Source organism: Spea bombifrons, chromosome 4 (genome assembly GCF_027358695.1).
Source record: "Spea bombifrons isolate aSpeBom1 chromosome 4, aSpeBom1.2.pri, whole genome shotgun sequence".
NCBI classification, from domain to species: Eukaryota; Metazoa; Chordata; class Amphibia; order Anura; family Pelobatidae; genus Spea; species Spea bombifrons.
In genome coordinates, this window is record NC_071090.1 from 104,182,686 (window position 1) to 104,206,396 (window position 23,711).

The 23,711-nt window shown below is 41.6% G+C and overlaps 2 protein-coding genes and 3 non-coding genes across 5 annotated transcripts; 3 read left to right on the top strand and 2 right to left on the bottom strand.

Moving 5' to 3' along the window:
- Positions 1 to 931: 931 nt before the first annotated feature.
- On the top strand, positions 932 to 1,003 carry TRNAE-CUC (transfer RNA glutamic acid (anticodon CUC)). The gene has a single exon. It is a non-coding gene; the product is annotated as a tRNA-Glu (tRNA).
- Positions 1,004 to 2,151: 1,148 nt separating this feature from the next.
- TRNAV-AAC (transfer RNA valine (anticodon AAC)) lies at positions 2,152 to 2,224 on the bottom strand. The gene has a single exon. It is a non-coding gene; the product is annotated as a tRNA-Val (tRNA).
- Positions 2,225 to 4,487: 2,263 nt separating this feature from the next.
- TRNAE-CUC (transfer RNA glutamic acid (anticodon CUC)) lies at positions 4,488 to 4,559 on the top strand. Its single transcript has one exon. It is a non-coding gene; the product is annotated as a tRNA-Glu (tRNA).
- Positions 4,560 to 9,919: 5,360 nt separating this feature from the next.
- On the top strand, positions 9,920 to 13,097 carry ANGPTL6 (angiopoietin like 6). The gene is made up of 5 exons (XM_053462703.1): positions 9,920 to 10,505; positions 10,996 to 11,164; positions 11,510 to 11,703; positions 11,964 to 12,234; positions 12,898 to 13,097. The coding sequence occupies exons 1-5, from the start codon at positions 9,924 to 9,926 to the stop codon at positions 13,083 to 13,085; spliced, it is 1,404 nt and encodes a 467-aa protein (XP_053318678.1). The 5' UTR covers positions 9,920 to 9,923; the 3' UTR covers positions 13,086 to 13,097.
- Positions 13,098 to 13,914: 817 nt separating this feature from the next.
- Positions 13,915 to 22,778, bottom strand: SHFL (shiftless antiviral inhibitor of ribosomal frameshifting). The gene is made up of 9 exons (XM_053464497.1): positions 22,642 to 22,778; positions 19,821 to 19,962; positions 19,645 to 19,694; positions 18,849 to 18,890; positions 18,717 to 18,743; positions 18,078 to 18,233; positions 17,795 to 17,898; positions 17,455 to 17,603; positions 13,915 to 14,846 (listed from the first exon to the last, which is right to left on the bottom strand). The coding sequence occupies exons 1-9, from the start codon at positions 22,669 to 22,671 to the stop codon at positions 14,614 to 14,616; spliced, it is 933 nt and encodes a 310-aa protein (XP_053320472.1). The 5' UTR covers positions 22,672 to 22,778; the 3' UTR covers positions 13,915 to 14,613.
- Between the last annotated feature and the right edge of the window lie 933 nt (positions 22,779 to 23,711).

The window sequence follows — 23,711 nt, forward strand, 5'->3', positions numbered from 1 at the left end:
GATTGCTTCCTAAGCTCAGCCGGTGTTGCTGAAGTGCTTCCAATGGCATTTGATCAGTAAAATAAAATTTTTAAAACTTAAGAATTCTCTTAACTCAGAGATAAAGAATCTCTATTCTACCAACTGAGCTAACCAGGCAATTAGTTGTACCAGCCTGAATTCATTGTACCATATAAGATTGTAATCAGTGTTTGCTGCTACTAGGTTTGTCCCTTGCCTTGCCCCTTGCATGACTTTTCCTCTTTCACATCTTGCTTTGATCATTGCTTTGATATTTGCCCCTTGCTTTGCACTGCGCCTTGCTTTCCTACTTTCTTGCCCCTTGCTTCGCCCTGCTTTTCCTCTTACTGTCCCCCTTGCCTTGGTTGACCACCTTGCTTTGTCCAGCTTTTCCTTTCCTCTTGTCTCTTTCCTTAGTATGTGACTTGGTGTTAATTTAAGAGACAGTCGTGTCTAGAGTGACTTTAGTGAATCAAAACACTGTAGTTTGCATCACTTTGCACGTTCACCTTGTTTGGGTTTATTTAAGAACTAAGCATACATTGCATACAAGGTAGACTGAACACAAACATAAACTGGTTACATACAGTGATAGCATCAAAACTGAATGGTGGGAAAGGAACTTTCTCTCCACTGAATCTGAATGAGAGTCCAGGGTTCTCAACAAAGCTCAATGACATCTTGGTATTGATAACATTTCTTGGTTATCACTATTGATTATTAGTGGATTTATTATTCTACACCAGAAAGATGAGACCTCATGGGGATCTTTTTAGATGGAATTACACAAAAGTATGTCATAAGGTGAGGTAAGACGTGTTCATAAGGTATTTGCAGTGATTCTACTGAATTAACGATCTTTTGTGAACACTTGTGCTATCACAGCTACCTACCAGTCCCAACTATCAGGTGTAGAAGCTGACCTACAAGTTCCCTGGTGGTCTAGTGGTTAGGATTCGGCGCTCTCACCGCCGCGGCCCGGGTTCGATTCCCGGTCAGGGAAGCTTATTTTTGCTGCTGTTAAGGAGAACTATGTTTATAGTTGAAACTCTATTTTCTCTTCACATAAGATGACCCACCAAAATCTAAATTTTAATTTAGGATAAAAGAAAAAGCCTGAATATAAGACAACCCTATAGGAAAAAAGTTTTACTAGTAAATGTTAATTTTTTAAAATAAAAGCTATGATTGAGAAAAATATTTTTTTGTTTTTATTTCCTTTTATTTTCCAACCTGCCCCCCAGTTATGCACATCTGCCCCAGGCTTGCCACTCTGACCCAGAAATGCCTTATACCCCCTATATGCCACTGTGCCCCATGATATGCCTTTTAACCCTTTAAATGTCACTGTGCCCCATTTGACCCCCTATGTGCCACTCTGCCTCCAGAAATGCCTTATACCCCTATATGCCACTCTGGCATTTAGGGGGTTAAAAGGCATATTATGGGGCAGAGTGGCATATATGGAGGTATTAGGCAATTCAGGAGGCAGAGTGGCATTAAGGGGGTTAAAAGGCATATCATAGAGCACTCTGCCTATAGAAAAAAATGCCTTATGCCCCCATTTCTCTGCCTATAGAAAATAAAAAAAAAAAATAAAAAATGCCTTATGCCCCCATTTAACCCCCCCCCTCAAACTTACCAGTGCTTCTGACTCCCTGGTGTGTAGTAGGGGCAGCAGGTAGACATCTACACGATTCGCGTAGGCAACTTCCGCTGCAGCCGGAAGGAGGTGCTGTTAGCAGCGGGGTTTGTCTGCGTCCATCGCGCAAACACCCTTCGGCTGTCAGAGAAAATGACACACAGTGCTGCGGGGAACTCTCCTATCTGACTGCTGGGGAAGGTCTGCGTGATGGACGCAGACAACCCCCGCTGCTAACGGCACCTCCTTCCGGCTGCAGCGGAAGTTGCCTACGCGAATCGAGTAGACGTCTACCAGCTGCCCCGACTACACACCAGGGAGTCAGAAGCACCAGCAGCGGAGGTTACCCTAAACAGCTGCCAGAGGAATGCTAAGGGTACCATAGAGGTCTGTGTAAAGACCACCCCAGTAGTGATCCTTAATTACCTTGTTATTGGGTTGCAATGTGTCAGTTTTACAACTATTGATAAAGCTTCATACTTTTATTATTATAAAAAAAAATAAACCTGTGTTTCCGCCCGGTTTCGAACCGGGGACCTTTCGCGTGTTAGGCGAACGTGATAACCACTACACTACGGAAACAAGCCGTGAGGGTGGCCCCATCACTACCGATTATTAGTGGATTTATTATGCTACAGCAGAAAGATGAGACCTCATGGGGATCTTTTTTAGATGAAATTACACATGGTTATGTGTTTCTTGTCCAAAAGAATGTCATAAGGTGAGGTAAGAAGTGTTCATAAGGTATTTGCATTGATTCTACTCAATTAACAATTTTCTGTGAACACTTGCGCTATCACAGCTACCTACCAGTCCCAGCCATCAGGCATACACAGCAACGTACGAGTTCCCTGGTGGTCTAGTGATTAGGATTTGGCGCTCTCACCTCCGCAGCTGGGGTTCAATTTCTCGTCAGGAAAGCTTGTTTTTGCTTCTGTTAAGGGGAACTATATATTTTTTATGGTTGAAACTCTATTTTCTCTTCACACACAATGCAAAATAACAGAATGTTGCAGAATCTTGTAATACCTTTTTTATTGGACTAATATTTATTGGAGTCCTCCCTTTATCAAGTCAAAAGCATTGTCAAAACCGGGGACCCTTCGTCCCCACGGGGAGGAGGTGTGGCCTCGCATCAGTGAGTGTGGCGGCTCCATAGGAGAGGGGGCGGAGTAATCCACCTCCCCTAATGAGGGGAGGTGGATTACTCCGCCTCTACCTCTCTTCTTGTTATAGGGGATTGGAGGGATGTTAGATTGGGGGGCGGGACATGTTATCACTACCCCTATATAATCCCAGCAGTCCCTACACACAGTGCTTACTTGCTAAAATGCGTACCTGTGTGTTACCTGTATCCTGACGCTTGCATTGTTACCCTGTCTCTGAACGTTAGCTGCCTACCTCGACCTTTGGCCCGTAACCCATTTCCGATTGATAGCCGCCTGCCTCAACCTTTGGCCCATGACCCGTTTCCAATCGACAGCCGCCTGCCTTGACCTTTGGACCATGACCCTGACTTCTCCCTTTGGATTTGCCCCTTTGTACTGTTGCCTGGATTTTCCTATCTGCTTTCTGCGCTCCGCAAGCAACCCTGACAGCCTAGGCCTCTGCCTAGGGCAGCAGTCAAGGAAGGGGGATCACTAGCCTCTTTACCTAGTGCACTGTAGCTCTTATCTGGCTTGTTGAGGACATTGGAGATCTCCTTTCAAACCATTTTCCTCTGATCTCCCCTCGCCAACCCAGGGAGCTGTAAAATCAATGAGGACTGTAAGCTGTTGGGACTGTCCTTGTACCTTTGGGACTCTTGGCAGAGATGCAAAGCTTGATACTGAAAATCTGCCAATTCACATTCCCAGCTCTTATGTGGAGAGGGGTAACTTTAGGGCAACAAACCTTGCAAGTTCCCAGGTATAAACTTGGGCCTAAGTATAAAGCCTTTGGTTTTTAAATGGTTGTTGCAATAAACAGCAGTACAGATTACTAAATATATATATTTAGCTTTCACTGTTTTGGCTCACGTTCCCATAACAAAATTCAGTACAGCCTAACACTGACATTTTGAATTTCTTTTTGAAAGAAAAATACAGTTTCTGCAAGATCTATAGCCAAGAAAATGCTTATGTGAGCAGATCTCAGCCTTCCAAAACAGAGCCTGTCTCATCCAACTCTGAACAATTTACCACGTGGCTTGTGGTCTCTGTACCCACAACACACGAGCCAAGTAGCACTGCTGATCTTGGGACAGTTTTGTATAGACTTCATGTGTGCACCAGAATGTGTTTATGTCACATACTGGGTCCATACAGACGACTGTAATAACCCAGAGCACCCAAAGATGGAGTTCAGGCTTAGAGCGGCCCTTACAGTTTATGACAATACTATCGGAAACTACAAAAAAAAAAAAAAGATATGAACATAATCAGGAGCCTAACTGTAAACCACAGGGCCCGCCCCCCGACTTTAACAGCTGCTGTGTTCCATCAAGTCCCTCAAAGAACTTGTCTGTGCCTTCTTTGCCTCTTCCAACATACACTCTGGCACACATATGTAAACACACTTATTACACACTCAAATTACACACACTTACTACAGCAGAAAGATAAGACCTCATGGGGATCTTTTTTAGACGAAATTACACATGGTTATGTGTTTCTTGTCCAAAAGAATGTCATAAGGTGAGGTAAGAAGTGTTCATAAGGTATTTGCATTGATTCTACTGAATTAACGATTGTTTGTGAACACTTGCGCTATCACGGTTCCCTACAGGTTCCCTACAGGTTCCCTACAGGTTCCCTACAAGTTCCCTACAAACTCTCTACAAGTTCCCTACAAACTCTCTACAAGTTCCTTGGTGGTCTAGTGGTTAGGATTCGGCGCTCTCACCGCCGCGGCCCGGGTTCGATTCCCGGTCAGGGAAGCTGGTTTTTGTTTCTGTTAAGGGCATCTCACCCTTAACAGAAGACATCTATGACATCTATGCTCATACACAAACACAAGTTCACACACAGAAGTACACATATATGCTCACATACATATACATAAGCACATATAGTATATTCAAGGTGTATGACATGACTAGAACTGACAGACTAAGCCAAACCGATACATGCATGCGATCAGACGTTGTACCATACCAAGTGCGCCCCCCCTCAAAAGACTGATATTTATTCAAATTTGATTTACTTTTTATATAAGTAGTGCTGATAAGCCCAAACCAGACATTTGGCAAATTTAGTAAATGCCCGATGGACAGGAGACACATGGAGCGGGTCACTTATCTTTGCTGCCACTTGCACGGAAAAGCCAGCCTGTTAATGTGCGGCTGTGAGTTAGATACACATAGTCATGCAAATCGAAGAACGCAGTGAGCGGCTGCGTGTATCCAGTAGGCAGTCATTTATCATCTGCAAGCTTAAAGTGCCAGGGACTATTTCAATCCACAACTTGGCCCTTAATAACACCATTTTATGACATATATTGTGTACTGTCACCTACACGGGCTTTATGTGCAGTCTACATTTATGTAGAATCAAATATGCTGGATCAGTTGAATTGTTGAGGTCTTTTAAAAAACAATTTCATTTTCAATACTTTTATTTGGTTTCGCATAAAATGGCAGAATAGAGATTGTTTTATGGTCTTTTTGTAGTCGTCCCAGTATATCATGTTGTGCCATGAACAGGTTATCTTTAACTATGTATCTTTACATAGGTTTCTCTAGGTAAAGCATAATGTTGCTAAAGTAAACTACAAAAACTGGCTCAGCCTCCAAGCGGGGAAATTGTGTCCTGCCGGCACTCAAGTAGTTAAATGCCATGAACTGGCACACAATAAGGATCGGTTCAGATAAGTAACCTTATGAAAGAATATTAAAACAAATGTATGCGTACAAATGTTAAAAAATAATATTCTGATTCCCTTCCTTAAAGTTGATCATCTTACATGCTAAATGAACACAGAAGCAAGACACTCCACATTCCTGTACAGGGAGAGAGGGCCGGCTCAGGGATTATCTGCAACAGCAGCCTATCCTGGGACCTCACTCCTAAATAAACAGACTGTCTCACTCCCACTTCACCATATCCACTTCACACAGACCAAGCATCAATGGGATAAATCCCTTACGCTGACTTTGTAAAGGTCCTTTACACCATCAAGTCATTACATAGGTAAGTACTTTCAATTTAATTGCAACCGTATGGTCCAGCAACAATGTTTCTGGGTTGAGTTATAGACCGGGCATTTGGAAAGGTGGTATTATAGTTTGTGATTATGAAAAGGGTAATGGGGTAGAGACGATAAGAAAGAAAAGAAAGGTGGTTTTGGGTTATGCGAGAGAGATGTGGATGATAGGATGATTGGGCGGGGATGATATAGGTAAAAGAGAGGGGTATGAGTGGGGAAAGTACGAGGGTAGGAGATTGATGGTGGTGCAGAGAGTCATACAAGAGGAAGAACCGGGTGAAGGAGGTATAAGAGAGTCAGGTGAGGCGGTTATGAGGGAAAGAGGTGGCTGAGAGTGTATGAAGGAAAGTATTTGAGGGTTTCACTAGTGAGGCAGGTGACTAAATAGAGAAGAATGGGTAGACATTAAGCATGATTCTGTATGACAGAAGTTGTTTTTTGGGCTATAAAAGATAGAAGTAGGTGATGGGAGTATGAGTGAGGAAAAAGCGAGCATGTGTTAGAGAGGTATGACTGAGAGGGGTTTGTATAGGAATTATCAGCAAGAGAAAGGGATGTAAAGGGTGAGGGTAGGAGCTAGAGAAGAGAGATAGGGGAGTTCAAGACATGCTAAGAGGGTAACACTGGAGGGAAGCCTGAGTAACAGAACTGTTTTCGAGTGGGTATGAGAGAAGGAAGTGGCTTTTGAGTGTGCAAAAAAGTGTGTCAAGGGTTTCAAAGTTTAAAGAGGGGTAGGGGGCAAATGACAGAGAGTAGATGGGTTGCAGGACCCTCTGCACAAATGGGGGTTAACTTCCCCTCAGAGGTCCTTCACCCTGTAAACCAAACACTCCTGACCCCTTGGACTCCTACCAGGATGTGGACCTTTCCCAGGCCTGTGTACTGTCACCTTATCTCCCAGCTGTCCGTCTTCCTTCAGTTCTCAATCGAAATCCCTCTTTGGTTTATATACATTCGAGAAGGAGACTGGTGTTGCCTCAGGTCTGTGGTACATCTGCAGATTGTGAAGTTAGTGGTGCATTGCCCTTTCTAGCCATCCATTTAATAATTGTGTGTACCTTGATCAATAAAATGAGCGTGTTCCTGTAAATATGTTATGGTTTTGCAGTGTGTGTAAGGTAATTGCTGTTTCTTTATGAACCTATATAACATTTATTGGGTTGTAGCATACGTGATGGAAAACCCTGATAGGCTGTGGGCATTTAGGTAAAAGATTTATGGGGCCCCATCATTAACATAAGCAATATGTAGATTTAAATAAATTCTATAATGTGCTTATATTTCCATGTGTTACACATATAGTCAATTCATGAAGAACAATATGATATGACAACAGCAATACATTAAATAAAGCAAAAATAATAATAATAATAATAATAATAATAATAATATGCCAGGGCAGAATGCCTTGGCATGCTCGATGGTGGTCCCCGCCAACACTAGTAAATAAACAAGCAGTGTTTATAACTTAAACGCCATTGATTTAGGGAAATGAAGACACCAGTAAACACTGCATCAATGTTACGTGCCCCTTGCACAGGACTCTTCGCACTCTCCTTTAATTTAGGCCCTATACAGTAATAGAGTCTCTAAGGAGCTTTTCAATGTGCTTCTGCGGTAGCACCCATTATGGACACCAGCACTGTCTGCTTTCTTGTATTAATTTCATAATGTTGCGCAAGATAAGATAATTTAAAAAAAAATTATACAAAAAGCAAACCATATTAAACTGAAAAAGGAGAAGGAAATGGCATAGAGCAGGAGCTATATTTAAATGCACTTACATTATAGAAATGCTGTTTTTGATATTTTAATTATTATATAATAAGATTTTTTACTTTACTTTACGACACGTTTTGCCACATGGCATGCCACCAGTTAATTTTCCAACATAATTTTCCCTCTATCTCTCTTTGTTGTGAGTTTCGCTTGCAGTTCTCCATATAGCCACTGGGGGGTCTAGCATAAAAATGCTTGACATGCAACAAAGAAAGACAACGCTCAGTATTTTAGTAACAGTATTGGCGTGCTCACCACTCCTGGCTTCATAAAGACTCGAGCCTTAATCAGCCCTTGTTCTCATCTTCCATTCAAGAGCCAATAGGTCTGTCTCATTCATGTTCAAATTCACTCACTGTATTAACCATTACCACTTCTGCTGGGATGCAGATCCACTTATTGAATACCCTTATGCGCTATATCAGTGTGCACGTGAGGAAGCAACTGGAACAACTGCTGGCTACACTGTGCCTACATTTTCCGGTTTTGTGAGTAAAGTATGCAACTGCAACAAAAGGAAAAGTACAACCTCCTCCCTCAAATTTTTCCACTGGAAACATTTACCCAAACATTCAAACTGGGTTTTATATGCAATTTAATATTTTCAACCACAAGGTAAAAACTGCCAAAACCTGAACTGTGAGGCTTTGGCCTCATTTTTGCCGTCAGCAGAAATGTTTCTTAAATCTACTTCACCGCTCGCTCTGTGTTTATAATCATGTGTGTGTGCACATTTGTGGAAGTGTGTGTTTACATACATACGTGTGCCTCTTTCCTTTTATCCGTTCACCCATTCCTTTTTTGTTTCAACCACCCGCACAAGCACACATAGTCACGAATCTTTAATATACTTCTAATGTGGAGCGAAAGCTGCTAAAGCTTTAATATTTTACATCCTCGGGTTTAAATTTGTGAAACATGAAGGAATACATCTGGGCAGGGGGTATCCAGGCCCCAAGTCCAAAAATCAAAGAAGATTAATGTCTCTAGGGGACAGTAGTAATTGAGACTTCTGTGTCCATTTATTACCTTATTCGCCCTTGATAAAGGCTGCTATCGGGCCAAAACATTGGGTGGCGCCCTGGGTCTCAAAAGCCTCTTTGTATTAAGCTTTCGCTGGCCTTCATTATCATTGGAGGCACTATATGTTTATATTTGTTATGATTTCCAGTTTGTAATAAATATTCTTATTTTAAATATGCATTATTTGCTTTGAGCACATTCCATGTTGTGTATGTATACATTATTAACTTTTGTTAATAATGCTGATAATTGTTAGTGTGGGACACATGTTGAGCACCATGTTATTTGCCCGATTATTGCTTGGTATTATTACCATGTCTAACTTTCATATCAGGGATCATGGTCAGTCTGGTGATGACAAGGGCGGCCTTAACACTACAAGGCATCCTGATTGCGTAAATATGGCCGACGGATAGATATGAGTGGCTGCATGTTGCAAATTTCCGCTCATGTAGCGTGCAGCCAGGCATATTCAGCCAGCGGCCACACACTGCTGCACCTTGTCTTCCACTGAAGCAGTAGATTGGGTGAGTATTGGGCCAGAAGGACAGTCTGGGCCTGTTTGGGAGCACTATCTTTGGGGGGACGGTGGCTTCAATGAGGGGGTTGATATGGCTACCCCCAGTTATCTTTAGTAGGCGTGGATGGAAAGTAGGCGGAAAGTAGGCAGGAAGTAGGCAGTAGTAGGCATGACGTGGGCAGGAAGTGGTCAAACCTTGGAGGTGAGGCATTAGGCTCTTCTTTTCCTCATAAACAGCTTACAACATTGCTGGATTCTCACACAAAGATGGAATCCGCTTAATTTATCTTTTTTCTCTTTATTTTTTTACCTTAACTTTAAATTAATGTTTAAATTCATGTTTAAAATGTCACTGTGATTTAAGCATATGTATTTAGAATGGAAAAAATAAATGAATAAATAGAAGAATTAGAAAGAGAGATGTTAGAGTTAAAATAGTTGTACAGGAGCGAGGTGGTACGAGTGCAGGTTTCGCAGAAGAAATAAAGAAATGAATATTGAATTTGAAAAACAGAGTCATTGTTTATCCATTGTAAAGCTCTGCAGAATATGATGGCACTATATAAAACCATACATAATAATATTTAAATAGTTTTCACTGGAGGATATATGCATAATATATTCTAGGTTAAAATAATGACACTGGATCTCTTAAAGATCTTCAGCCAAAAGGTGGGTTCCAGTAGGAAATTTAGATTTCAATGCATGTTCTATTTTCCTTACAGACACCATCTGAGTATTCCAGGGATTTCTACAGAATTCATCAACTTTAAGATGGCTTTTTATAACCTTCTGTGTTTGGCTACGGTACTTGGACATTGTCTATCACAAATGGCAGGAGAGCACTCCATGAATAGTGATACCACTCGACCAAAGTGCACTTACACCTTTGTGGTACCGCAGCAGAAGATAACTGGGGCTATCTGTGTCAGCACAGCAAGGTTCCCTGAAGCATTTGGGGTAAACAGAAGTGAAGTACAGGAGCTTAAGGAGGAACTGAACCGTCAGCAGTTAGAAATTGAGGAACTGAAGAAACTGGTGGAAGTGGACCATGATGTGGCAACAGAGATGGAGCATCTACGCAAGGAAAGTAGGATCATGGGATCCCGTCTTGGTCACCTTCAGACTCAACTACTCCATGAAGTCCTCCAGAGGAAAAATGAGACAGCAGATATTTTCCAGAGTGAAAACAAAGGAATCAATACCTCATCTGAGGTTCTTACTTTAGCTTCTAAATACAGAGAGCTCCAGGAAAAGTATCAGTTATTGGCTTCCATAATCAACAACCAGAGCCTGATCATAGCACGTTTGGAAGAGCAGTGTCTCCAAAGCACTGTCCGCCACCAAGCTGACCAGGTAATTTCTGACGGACTTGAAAATACTGGAAACATTCAATGTATTTTTTTTCCATGTGCAGTAAAGAATGCAAAGTAAGGGAAGTTAGGTTTCATAATACAGCTTATGGTCAATTATTAGAGCAAAATGAAAACTCTCCAAAGTAGCACATACTCATATGATGAAAACATTACTATCCAGAATGGCCAGTCATTCCATTAACTCTAACCTAGTCAACTGCTTAGGCCACCAAGCCACAAGAAAGACTTTTCTTCAAGCTAAATTATAGGGATTAATGATGGACACATAGAGGATGAGGTCCTTGGAACCTTAGAGAACCAAGAACCTTAGGTGAGTGGGATTATTAAGTAAATCTTCCCAAATAAACAGATGGTGAATATTTGACATGTCAGCAACAAATGTGGCAGTGCTAAGCAAACATTTGGTATTTTTATAATGTAATCGAAGCTTTTGGTCTCCTCGTGTGAATCTAACTTCCTTATATTCCAAGGTTCCAGTTCATCCTCCTACTGATGGAAGAAAACTGCTCAGCAGTGAGATCCAGAAGGACCAAACTGGCAACTCCCCCCAAGGGAATATTCCCCAGGCAGAAGAAGACATTGTCATCAAAACTTCCAATGCTCCAGTTGCTATGGTAACTGAAGCCCCCAAACCCTCAGGTACTTAAAGGTTATTTTGTGTAAAAAAAAAAAACCCACCGGAGACCGAGAGAGAGCAAATTAAAAAAAGAGAAATATTCTACAACAATTTAATCAGGATATCATTTTTTCTGTTGGTGGGTTTAAGCTCACCAATTTCACGAGATATTATAAGTGGGTAACCTCAATGAGCTACTCCTGGATGAAGGGTTGAGTTGTCTCATCTTAATTCATAGATAAATGAGTGAGATGACATTCATCAGGAGAAATTATCAGAAAACCATAAAAAAAAGTGGTGATGCTTGGGAGGAAATGCTGAGTAAAGAAATATGATAAATGCTGATCTAACTTAATCTTCCGGGTCAGGACCATGGTTGGACTGCTATGAAGCACTCTTGGATGGGCAGAAATCCAACGGCATCTACCTTTTGAAGCCACTTATTGGAAACCAGGTGATGCAAGCCTGGTGTGAGCAGAACGTGGCTGACGGTGGGTGGACAGTCATTCAAAGACGCCAAGATGGGTCCATAAATTTCTTTACAACTTGGCATAGCTACAAGGTGAGAGCACTTTATAGTTAGTAGTAGTATGTGTTCCATTCTACACGTGCTGGCTTACCAGTACTGCTCTTCACCACCCATTTCTGTCACCCTTGCAAATGTTCCATTTTCCTCACTAGCACACATTTTCTCAAACCCAATTAGTGTTTACCATTCTCTATCACAGACTGGTAATCCTTTCTCCATATCCACTACTATGATGTCTCATTGCCGTTGTATCCTGTTTTTTCATGGTTTTTTTTTTCTCTTTGTCTTTTTAGCATGGTTTTGGTAACTTGGACAGTGAATATTGGTTGGGTTTGGAGAATATATACTGGCTAACCAGCCAAGGCAGCTACAAGCTCCTTATTCTCATGGAGGACTGGCAGGGCCGGCAAGTCCATGCTCAGTATGATCATTTTCGTCTGGAACCAGAGAGTGATTTTTACAGGTTGCGTCTGGGTCAGTACCATGGAAATGCCGGCAACTCGCTCTCCTGGCATAATGGCAAACAGTTCAGCACTCTGGATAAGGATAGAGACTCTTATTCTGGTGAGTTATACAATCATCAATCCTGTTAAGTTAATATAAGTGACTCAATATACATTTTATTTTAATAAATGGCCAGATGTACGCCTAGGTATTAGGTCTGTGTCTAAAGAACATTATATTCAGGCACACCACATGTACTACAGAGAAATCACGTAAATTTATGATCTCAGGGTCTTCAATGTAAATCCAGCCCTGTAGATCAGTTGTTTGTTCCAAAAAAGAATCCTATGTATGTCCCGTAATGGGTAAAACACGATATCTTGGAGATCCTGAAAGTGTATTCAACCTAGCCATACTTCACAGGGCACATCGGGGGGGCACAATGTCTAGCAGATATTTCCCGTTAGATGGAAATGGATAGCAGAGCGACCCAGTATTTCTGGACTTAAGACTGTCCTGCCAATCCTGGGACACTTTGGAGGTAATGTTTTGAAATCACTTACATGTTCACAAACTTTAGACTATAATTCCCGCAACTTTCATTCAGGTTTTAGCCAGGGCTAGACGTAGAAGGTAAACTTTTACCAAACTCAACAATCTGGTGACCTTTGAGCAGGTGGTCAGCAGTCTGCCCAGCCCCGACTAGCTTCTCGAGAATAATAGTGAAACGAAACCATGTATTTTAAGGCTGCAGCTCTAACCTATGTATTCTTCTCTCATAAGGTAACTGTGCCCATTACCAGAAGGGAGGATGGTGGTACAATATGTGTGCCCATTCAAACCTCAACGGGGTATGGTATCGAGGTGGTCATTACCGCAGCCGTTACCAGGACGGGGTATACTGGGCTGAATTCCATGGTGGTGCATATTCCCTTAAGAAGGTGTCCATGTTAGTAAAACCAAATAAATAACCATTCAAAATATGTATTTTCTCTAAAGACTCTTAATGAGCATTCTGTGCTGTATAACGGTAACAAGGATCTGTGAACTGATCATATCTTTGGGACACTGAATAAAATGCTGTATATATATATATATATATATATATATATATATATATATATATATTGAAAACACTACTATTTAATTACATTAAGGATTCTGGTGTGGATAATCTCTATGTTGAACTGAGTATTGAGTATGTTGATGCTGAGTATACATATATATATATATATATGCTGAATATCTTTATCTTTGTCTTGTAAAGGTATAAAATAAGTCCCGCAGAGATACAAATACTTATGCAAAAAAAACTGTCCAAAACATAAATTGTTTTATTTAAAAAAATTACAAAACACATTTCAACATCTTTTTTTTTTTTTGCTGAAAAGAAGCGTTTTATGCAGAAATGGATTTTAAACCAATGTAAGAAACTAAAGTGCCATAATCCCTTCACTGCTGCTACAGCCTGAAACAACAGTGACCTGCCAGCCTCCTGCCATGAATAGTGGTGACTAAAGGCTGGAATGGACAAAATAGGACTTACAAAAAAAAAAAAAATGCTGGAATGGACAAAATAGGACTTACTGCAGTTTTTAAATCAACGAGAAAAATATTAACCCCTTAAGGACAATGGGCGGTCCCTAAACCCATTGAAAACAATGCATTTTGAGCCCGTACATATATGGGCTGTCATTAAGGGGTTAAAATGATGAAATTTAAATTGTCATGAAATATCTCCAGAGTCTAATTTTAGTTATTCATTTTCCTAGAGGTTAACGTCTATAAATATTTTTCTCCTTGTATATATGTATTTAGGCTGTGCCTGATGTTATGTGAGCATAAAAAAATAGCGTGCAGCCATGTATATCAAACCGTCGGATGCACTTAGGTGGTTGCCAATCCGGTCCAGAAGCAGGAGCCGTATCACTCATGTGAGAGTGACATATATGTAATTCTTATGTATGGCCTATATACTAACATAGTAGTAATCGTACAGATTTCAAATACAAATCGCCCCACACTGACTATGCATCACCTGCTGAGCTCCTCTTGCGGAGATGCTCACCAGCGTTGGTCCCGCTTAACACTTAATAACTTCAGGGTGTTGAAATGTTCAGCTCTCCTGCAACCTCTTATTTGGTAAATACAAAGTACATTATTTAACTATATGATCGAAAATTATGAATTAAATCACATGGATTAAATGTCCATGGGGGAAAAGGGGGATTTACAAAGCCATAGACAACAACTGCGGTAACAGTACAGTGATTAGTGCACACAGACCCCTACGCGAAAGTCAAATGCATTTAATATTAAAGCAAATAAATCTTCTTAGTGATTGAAAGACGCAACTGTAATCTTATATGAAGCGAATTGGGATATCACATTACATAGTAAAAATCTCGAAGAACTTGGCCCTCATAGTCTTGCGCCAACAGATGGCGCCATCACCCTGTCCTGATACTCTATGATAAAGGTAGGAGGATGTAGAATGGTCTAATATTCTTGATTGTAGCTGTCATTGCCGTCACTTTCCTCCTCCTCGGTTTCTTTTATATCATCCATGAGGAGATCGTTGAGATCCCACTGAAATAAGCTGCCTTGACTCAAACATGTAGCCACAGTGGACCCTGTGCTCACATGGTGGGGACTACCATACAAGACCTTGGGAAGATGTTTTTTGGCTCTGCTCCGTGGATGGACGCACTGAAGGCCCGGGATATATGGCTCTGTATGGAAACAATAAATCAACAACATATGGACCTCCATCTTTTTTCCAGACCTACTTTCTCGTTTATCGCATTATTACTTCTTATTTATGTATCTCTTAATCTGCAAAAAGTATACGTATGCACCTTCTACTGTCTCATTCTGTTGTCCCTCTGTCTCCTCCAAAGCTACCACTCTCGGTATCTCTCCCGCATCTGTGAATTCTGCTCTTAGACCTTCAGCTTCTCTATGGTGCCTAGATCCTTTATATCTTTTAAACTCCACTCATGGTAGGCCATTGGCTTTCAAGAAATTCAAGTAAAGAACAGATAAGTAAAATTGATTCAGAAAGGGCAGACTGGATGTCTGCATACCCTAGGTTCCAATTCTACCAATACCAATATTGTCAATTTGGGATATTTGGAGATAGAAAGACTGGTCACATTTAGCCCATAACATGTTTCTCCCTCTTGTAGAGAGACTGAAAAAGTTGCATTTATATACGCTAGAAAAAGGGCGTTTTAGAGGGGATATTATAAAATTGTTTAAATATGTGCTGAGACAATATAAAGATTCCTCCAGTGACCTGTTCATTAAAAGAAATGTACAAGGAACAAGAAGTCATCCTCTGCGGGTGAAATAGCGAAACATTTCAACAAAGTAAAGGAGTCTTTACAGTAAGAGCAATAAAGGTATGGAGTTCATTGCCAAGAGAGGTGATTCTATCCAGCGGTGGGATTCAGCCGGTTCGCGCGAACCGTTTCTTAAAAAATGTAGAGGTCGCCGAACCGTTTCTTAATTACCCTATTATAGGCCGCACTTTTCCCCCCACTTATAATCGGGGGGTTTTTCTTTATCATTTCTCCCGGGGTTTCTATGAAGGAGCGCCGGCATTACATGACCTTCCGGTGCTCCACCATAGAAGCCCCAGCGGAGCGCATCACCCAGACTTTCCCCGGCTGCCAGAGATGAGGATCCCCCGCGGTGCTGCAGGGGACCTGTATCCTCCTCTCTGGCAGCCGGGAAACGTCTGCGTGATGTGCAAAGACAACTTCCGCTGCTGCTGTTACTTCCGCCAGGGCTTCTATGACGAAGCTCTGGCATAGAAGCCCCGGCGGATGTGACAAGCAGCAGCAGAGGTGCCTCCACTAGGCACCAGAGAGTCTGGGGATGCAATGGTAAGTCGGGGGGGGGCAGAGTGGCATATCTGGGGGGGCGTAAAGCATATCAGGAAGCAGAGTGGCATATCAGGGGAGCAGAGTGACATTTCTGGGGGGCAGAGTGGCATATCTAGGGGGGGCAAAGTGGCATATCTGGGGGGCAGAGTGGTATGTCTAAGGGGCAGAGTGTCATATCTGGGGGGCATAAAGCATATCAGGGGCAGAGTGTCATATCTGGGGGGCATAAAGCATATTTGAGGGGGCATTAAGCATATCAGGGGGTATAAAGTATATCAGGGGAGCAGAGTGTCATATCAGAGGAGCATAGTGTCATATCTGGGGGGCAGAGTGGCATATCAGGGGAGCAGGGTGGCATATCGGGGGGGGCAGAGGGTTCATATCTATAAGTAAGGTGCATTATGAATTAAGGGGGGACCTTAAAATGGCTATTGGCTTTCCAAATGTTTGTATATAACCTATGCTGACTAACTGCATAATAGATACCAATAATATTAAGATACATGTATTCCTGTTCATTAGATAAAATACTGTTTTACCATTCCACTATGGTGTATTTTTTCTTTAAAAAGAAATGTATCTTTAAAATAGCACCAACCTTTAAGGGTGCGGCTTATAATCGAGCCAATACGGTATAATGGTAGTTAGCATTAATTAATTAATGGTAATTAAAAGTATGCACTGGTGCTTTTTAGATTGATTGTGATTTTTTGTTATGTGACTCTGGTAATAATTTGATTATGTTTCTTTTTTTAATATTAATAAAATAAACGTTTATTAGTAATGTTACATTTATAAATTGTATATATTATAAATATATAATATTTGTTATTAATATAATGGTAATTAGCATTAATTAATGGTAATTAAAAGTATGCACTGGTGCATTTTAGATTATTGATTGAGATATTTTTATGTGACAAATGCAATTGATAAAAAGCATCATAGATTTGTAAAAAAAAAATATATATATACTAAACAGCTTTAGCAAATTTTTACAGTAAATTTTACTTACTTATGTGTGACTGCCTGAGTCTGTGTGTGTGAGAGAGACTGCCTGAGTCTGTGTGTGTGAGAGAGAGACTGTCTGAGTCTGTGTGTGAGAGAGAGACTGCCTGAGTCTGTGTGTGTGTGTGAGAGAGACTACCTGAGTCTGTGTGTGTGAGAGAGACTGCCTGAGTCTGTGTGTGTGTGAGAGAGACTGTCTGAGTCTGATTGCCTTTTGGAGTCAAGATGTATTCCCCCCCAGCCCCTCCCGTTTGTAGCAAAATCCCAAAATAGCTAAATTGTTTTTTTTGTCTTCTTTTAGATCAAAAGAAGGAATGATTACTATGTTAATCTGTCAGCATTACAAATCCTGACTTTGTGTCTATTCTCATTCCTATTTTCACTTGCCCTCTGTTTCTGTTGGTTGTTTCCACTCGCACCCCTCTATCTCCCAATGTCTCACCTCTGCGGTTGTAACAGTCTTCAGCATAGCAACTATGGGGATTGCGTGTTCGTGGTCCACTGTTCCTACGTGGAGGGAGGATACGGAGAGGCATGACTGGACTACCACAGACGTAGCATGGGCACGCGAGCCCCATCTGAGCAAAGCCCCTACCGCAAAGAAAGAGATAAGGGAGGGGCATTATTATCAGGGCTGACGTTGTAAACTGGCGTCCTGCAAAAGAAGTGAAGTTGCTATACAGAAACCAAGGCGAGAAATAAGAGTGAAGACAGTACAAAGAAGCGTCTGGGAGGGTGAATATGAGAGCGGGGTACTAAATAAAGAGGCTCTTTGCTTTTACTTGAAAATATGGTTGCAGGCTGGACAGTGAAACTCTGCAATTCCCCACATCTTGTCAAAAGGAACTGGCTCATACTTTCTTTTGCATTTGTGGCACCTCGAAACCTGTCCACATGAGAAGAAGACACCGGTGGGATACATGCATATATAGTCTTACTTTCTTTATTATACCTGAGTTGTTATTGAATCCTTGCACAATTCCTATTATGTTCTATTACATATAGTTTTCTGCGGACAACTTCTATTCCAGAAGAAGCAGACTTTTGTTATTTATCTCCACCCACCTCTTTTCTCTGAGGGACCCTTCTCCACCAGACACTGTCACAGCCCACGCAGGCAAACTGTCGGTCTCTTGAAGGGATGAGGTTCTCAGTAGCGTTGTTAAACATCTTCAAGTTCTTTTCAGTTAGAGGAAGAAGCTTCATCTTCTTAGCAATGTCCTGGATTGTAGGGAAAGAATGTTAGAAGGTTTCACCCCCCCCAAAAAAAATTTGCATGATATATAGCATAACCCGGTCTTATTCACTCAAACTTTATACAACATAATTCTCACGTGTCTTTACGGTATGTCTCTCTCCCATAGCTCCTTTCTGTCTGCGTCACCCCGCGGTGGGAGGGAACAGACTCCGTGCCCCATAGCCCCCTCCTGTCTGTGTCACCCTGCGGTGGGAGGGACAGACTCCGTGCCCCATAGCTCCCTCCTGTCTGTGTCACCCTGCGGTGGGAGGGAACAGACTCCGTGCCCCATAGCTCCCTCCTGTCTGTGTCACCCTGCGGTGGGAGGGACAGACTCCGTGCCCCATAGCTCCCTCTTGTTTCTGTTACCCTGCAGTGGGAGGGACATTTGAGACCCCCGAGGCTGTGACTGAATTTCTTCTTATGTTGGTCTTATAACATTGTCTCTGATAGATGATATGAATTACCTGGATATGTTTGTCTTTGTTTGGATCCTGTAGAAACAAAAACATTGTATCATTAGTAACAACAGATCCACAATTCATACATATCTAGAATTTGCAAAAAAATGCAAGAAACATGTTTATTGTTAGTTTTACCTTTGGCAGCTCATTGTCTTTCTTTATTTTGCTGATGACATTCTAAGGAAAAATACATTTTATATTAATATAATTCGTGGAAAACATCAACTACTCCTACTAGACTTCACTACCTGCAAACACTGCTTCCCATACTACCCTATATAATCCTATAAGTGAAAGCAAGCCACCAATGCAGGAATCTTGAGAGTTTCTGTGGGAATTCTCGACCATTCATCCAGTAGAGTGTTTGTGAGGTCAGGCACTGATGGCGGACGAGACGCCCCGGCTCGCGATCTCTGTTCCAGTTCATCCCAAAAGGGGTTGAGGTCACACCGCAACAAACTCATCCAACTATGTCTTTATGAAAGAGTGGAAGCTTTTATAGCTGAGAAATGGAGGACCAACTACATATTGGTGTCTATGGATAAATACTAATTCTAAAGAATGTGATGTCATCAAAGTCCCTGTGTCATGGTTCGGTGTCCCAATACTCTTGTCCATATAATGTAGATGGCTGCCTCTGGATTCCAGTCTACCCCTGCTAACCTCTAAACCATGACTGCCCCTACAGTCTTCTAATAATGACATATGACCCTTCATAAGCAAACAAAAAGACATCTACCCCTTTAGTCCTTAGAGGGGCGTTGCTGCCCCCTGTAGGACATGACAACACAGCTTTTATACTCCCTCACACAGCTCACACATCACAATTAAGGGTATTTAATCTCGTGACACATCGATGCCCCCTCTCAACGCAACACACACACTCTGTATGCCTAATACCCCCAGCTGCCCCTTCATTTATATATCATACCATTGCAACCTTGTCATTTCTTAAACTATCTTGGTCCTCTGGATCACTGTCTGAAAACATAAAAGGTAGAAGGATGATGACGTATTGGGGGAATAATGGTGAGAAGAGCGCACGAGGAACAAGAAGGGTGAGGGAGAGAGATAAAGGGGTGTCTCAGGGCGTAGAGAAGCTCTTACCGTTCAGTTCTTCCTTTAAAAGTATGATGTAGCGACACACTAGAGTATGGTTATTAACAAACTTTCTCATCAGCACAGTTGCCTTCTCTACAGAGATTTTACCGTGGAACTTCTCCCGCAAACGCCGAACACTTTTCTCCAGCTAAAAAACATAAACCGGAAGAAATGGATTAAGCAGCTAGAAGTAAACGGAGGTAGACACGTCGGACAGAAAAGGAGGATCACGAAAACTATAAGGAGAGCAGAAAGGGTTACAGGGAGCGGGCCAACAGAAGAAGTTATAGGGTGGGGTTTCAATGGGTAATAGGAGTGGTTATAGAGGGTAATGGGAGGAGTTATAATATAAATAAGAGAGATAGGGAGTGGATGGATGGAGTAAAAGAAGGACTTATACGAAGAGGTTTTATGGAACAACAGAAGGAATTGTTGGTAGGGGTTATGTGTATTTGAGAAGGTATAGGGGCATATGGAGTGATATGAGAAGTCAAAGGGAGGGGGTTAAGTAAGTAATAGAAGGGGCATAAGGATGGGCTATATGGACCAATAGGAAGGGGTTATATGGAGCAACAGGGGAAGTAGGAGGTATACAAACTAATGGGACAGGCTGTAGGAATAAAAGGAGGAGCTATAATATTTGGAAATCCAGCAGCAGGCATTACATGTCTTATATAAAAGGGTTAACTTGTTGTATGGTCTAACCCTCTGCTAACCAAGTAGCTTTGTAGACCAACAGTAAAAGCTCCGAGCATTGAGTCAGTGCTATGATTGTGTTCGCAGATGGAGCTGCTTTCATTTTCATTTAACTTCTTGTACATGATGAGATATGGACTTGTTTAGATCTATACAACGAGACTGGGTTTGGCCGCGTTCACTGGTCCTCTACTCCAAGGAGCCACATCTCCCGCAGAATCACGGGCCAGAACTAGCGCTGGGGGAGAACTAAGGCTCTCCAGCACAAGGTCCAGTCCAATTCCAATCTTCATGGCCACGGCAAGTCACACATGCAGCCCTCCCTGATAGTATGTCTGGTGTGACATGTTGCCGCACCTGGATTTGAGCCCGCGTCTCTGGGTAAAGCCCCTGGGGTCTCCAGTTATGTAGCCGTGCCCACTCCCTCATCACGACTGCCTTTCTTGCACCATGACCAACCTGCCTGCTCACTACCGCCTCAAGCCGAGCTCTTTCCGAGATAGAAAACATATTCAAACTCATTTGGACTTTCTGCTGGAAAGTTTTTTAATTCATATTTTGTGTATTTCGGGGACATTGTTTCTTTTTTTGGCCAATGCTTGGTATTCACCTATTTGCACATTCCTTTGTCCTGATCTCCTCCCCCTCTGGCCGCCTACAGACATAACCCCTCCCCTTTTTAACTCTAAACGTTCTCTCTCTCTCTCTTTTAATTTTCTTTCTCCTCTTGTAGCTTTCCTGCACCATAACAACCAGCCGGCTTACAACCATCACAAACCAGCCACGGCCTCCAAAGACTGCATTAAAAGGACGTCTTGTCCCGGCCCTCCATGTTTTAAAGGCGCCCATCGCCTTTTAATGTATTCAGGATGCTAACTGCGGAGGGGGGCTGTCCTAGGTCGGCCCAAAGGTAAATACATCACTGGTCTAGCCGTGCCTCCTCATAAAAGTGGACTGGACATCTGGGGGGTGGTTTCTCTCTGGCAGGGTTTGGCTGCACTGCTTGCCTGCCGTCGTGTTGTGGAAATACATTTCCGAAGCAATCATTCGCCTGCCCTCTCTGTTTCTGTTTCGTTTCCGTCCGCTCTTCTAACAGATGATGGCGTTGGAGAAACGAAACTTCAGCCTCTCGCAAATCTTTGCCCCGCAGCGTCTTTGGGGGTGACTCGCCGCACAATTACTAATAATAATAACCGCTTCCGACGGTAACAGCGTTTTAAAAGAGCAATAACCACCAACATTAAAGTGCCGCCAAAGTGCTAGAGCAACTAAGCTCGTCAGGTGGTAGAGCACAAAAGCGGCACCGAGGGGTTAACTAAAACAAAATGAGATAAAACCATTTTTTTGTCAAAGCCCACCTACATTACTGTATACAGCGCTGGGGGTTATTACTGTATACAGCACTGGGGGGTTATTACTGTTTACAGCTCAGGGGGGGTTATTGTAGACAGCGCTGGGGGTTATTACTGTATACAGTACTGGGGGTTATTACTGTATACAGTGCCGGGGGGGGTTATATTACTGTATACAGCACTGGAGGGTTATTACTGTATACAGAGGCAGGATATATGTATATGTGTTTATATATGTATGGATGTGTACTTGTGTGTGTGTGTGGATGTGTTATTGTGTAAGTGGGATGTGTTAGGTATGAGTGTGTGTAATTTGTGTTTTTACATATGTTGTATGTTGTTGGAAGGGAGCAAGGTGCAAAGAAGGCACAGACTAGCTGTTAAAGTTGGGGGGCCCCAGGGAAATTTTCAAATCAGGGCCCATTCGTTTCTAGCTATGCCCCTGGCTGGGGATTATTACTATATACAGCACTGGGGGTATATTACTGTATACAGGGCTCAGGAGTTACTACTGTATAATAGTGTTGGGGTTTGTTGCTGTGTACAGTATATATATATTATATATATATATGGTATATATACATACATGTATATATACCATATATACATACATGTACACACATGTAGAATTTATTATGCACAATATATATATATATATATATATATAGGTAGAATGCCTCTATGTATAACATAACAGCACACGTGATGTGTATATAGCTGCACTCTGAGCACCGCTATTCTATAGGTTTGTACATATGTCTGGCCCGCATGTCACTCGCCTCCAGCTCTTCCTGCAGACTCTCCGCCATGGCTCGGCTCGGCTCGGCTCGGTTCGGCCCCCGCCCGTTCTTCTAGTCCCAGTTCGTTAGCACCGACCGCGGCCCAGGGCTTTGCTGTTTATTCTTAGTGCATGTTCCGGGTCCGCCCGCGGGAGGAGGGCTATAGGTGGAGACAGGGGGTACGGGGTCCGATCGTTACTGTGAAGCTGATGTAATGTTAAGTCATTGTGGTTAGAATGGGGTGATTTATAGCAGTTTATATCATTCCATATGCGCTGTGTGTTCCAGCGATCGCACATTAACGATGTATATGTGCCGGGAGTAAACTTTAAGAGCAGTCGGATATATATATTAATATACGTTGTATAGGACACAGTGAGCTCATATTTTTCGATGATCTTTTATATTTGTTGATTTAGATTTATTGATGAATTTTTTTTATTTTATGATTTAGATTTTTTTATGTTTGGATTTGATGATTTATCTATTTTTCGATGATTTTTATATTTGATGCTTTATATATTTTTTTGATGATATTTTTTATTTGATGATTTATATTTTTTCATGTTTTTTATATTTGAGGATTTATATATTTTTTGATGATTTGTATATTTGATGATTTATATTTTTTTGATAATGTTTAGATTTGATGATTTATATATTTTTTATGATGTTTAGATTTGATAAATTTTATGTTATTTGATGATTTTTAGATTTGATGATTTATATATTTTTTGATGATCTTTTAAATTTGATGATTTATATATTTTTGATTTTTACATTTGATGATTTATATATTTATGATGATATATATAATATATTTGATAATCGTCTATATTATATATATATATATTTGCTGATTTTTAGATTTGATGATTTTTTTGGGATGATATACATATTTGGGAGTTTATATGAAAGCATGTGGCTGTATATAGTGATCACAGACTATCGCCCAACATTTGTAATGGACAAGAGGAGACACTTAAAGGTTAAAAATCAAGTCTTCCATTGACTACCTTTTATTGTATCATATAGCGAACATTGTAAGCTTTCGAGACCTCGGAGGTCTC

Bases quoted from the DNA above. Each gene is read 5' to 3' on its own strand.
- SHFL (XM_053464497.1), bottom strand. From the start codon at position 22,671: ATGGCGGAGAGTCTGCAGGAAGAGCTGGAG. The intron at 19,963-22,641 runs GCGAGTGACATG...TATGTTTTTTAG, and splicing joins GTCTGCAGGAAGAGCTGGAG to CTGGAGAAAAGTGTTCGGCG. The intron at 14,847-17,454 runs GTGAGACATTGG...GTTTCCATACAG, and splicing joins AGACTGTTACAACCGCAGAG to AGCCATATATCCCGGGCCTT.
- ANGPTL6 (XM_053462703.1), top strand. From the start codon at position 9,924: ATGGCTTTTTATAACCTTCTGTGTTTGGCTACGGTACTTGGACATTGT. The intron at 11,165-11,509 runs GTACTTAAAGGT...CTTCCGGGTCAG, and splicing joins TGAAGCCCCCAAACCCTCAG to GACCATGGTTGGACTGCTAT. The intron at 11,704-11,963 runs GTGAGAGCACTT...TTGTCTTTTTAG, and splicing joins CAACTTGGCATAGCTACAAG to CATGGTTTTGGTAACTTGGA.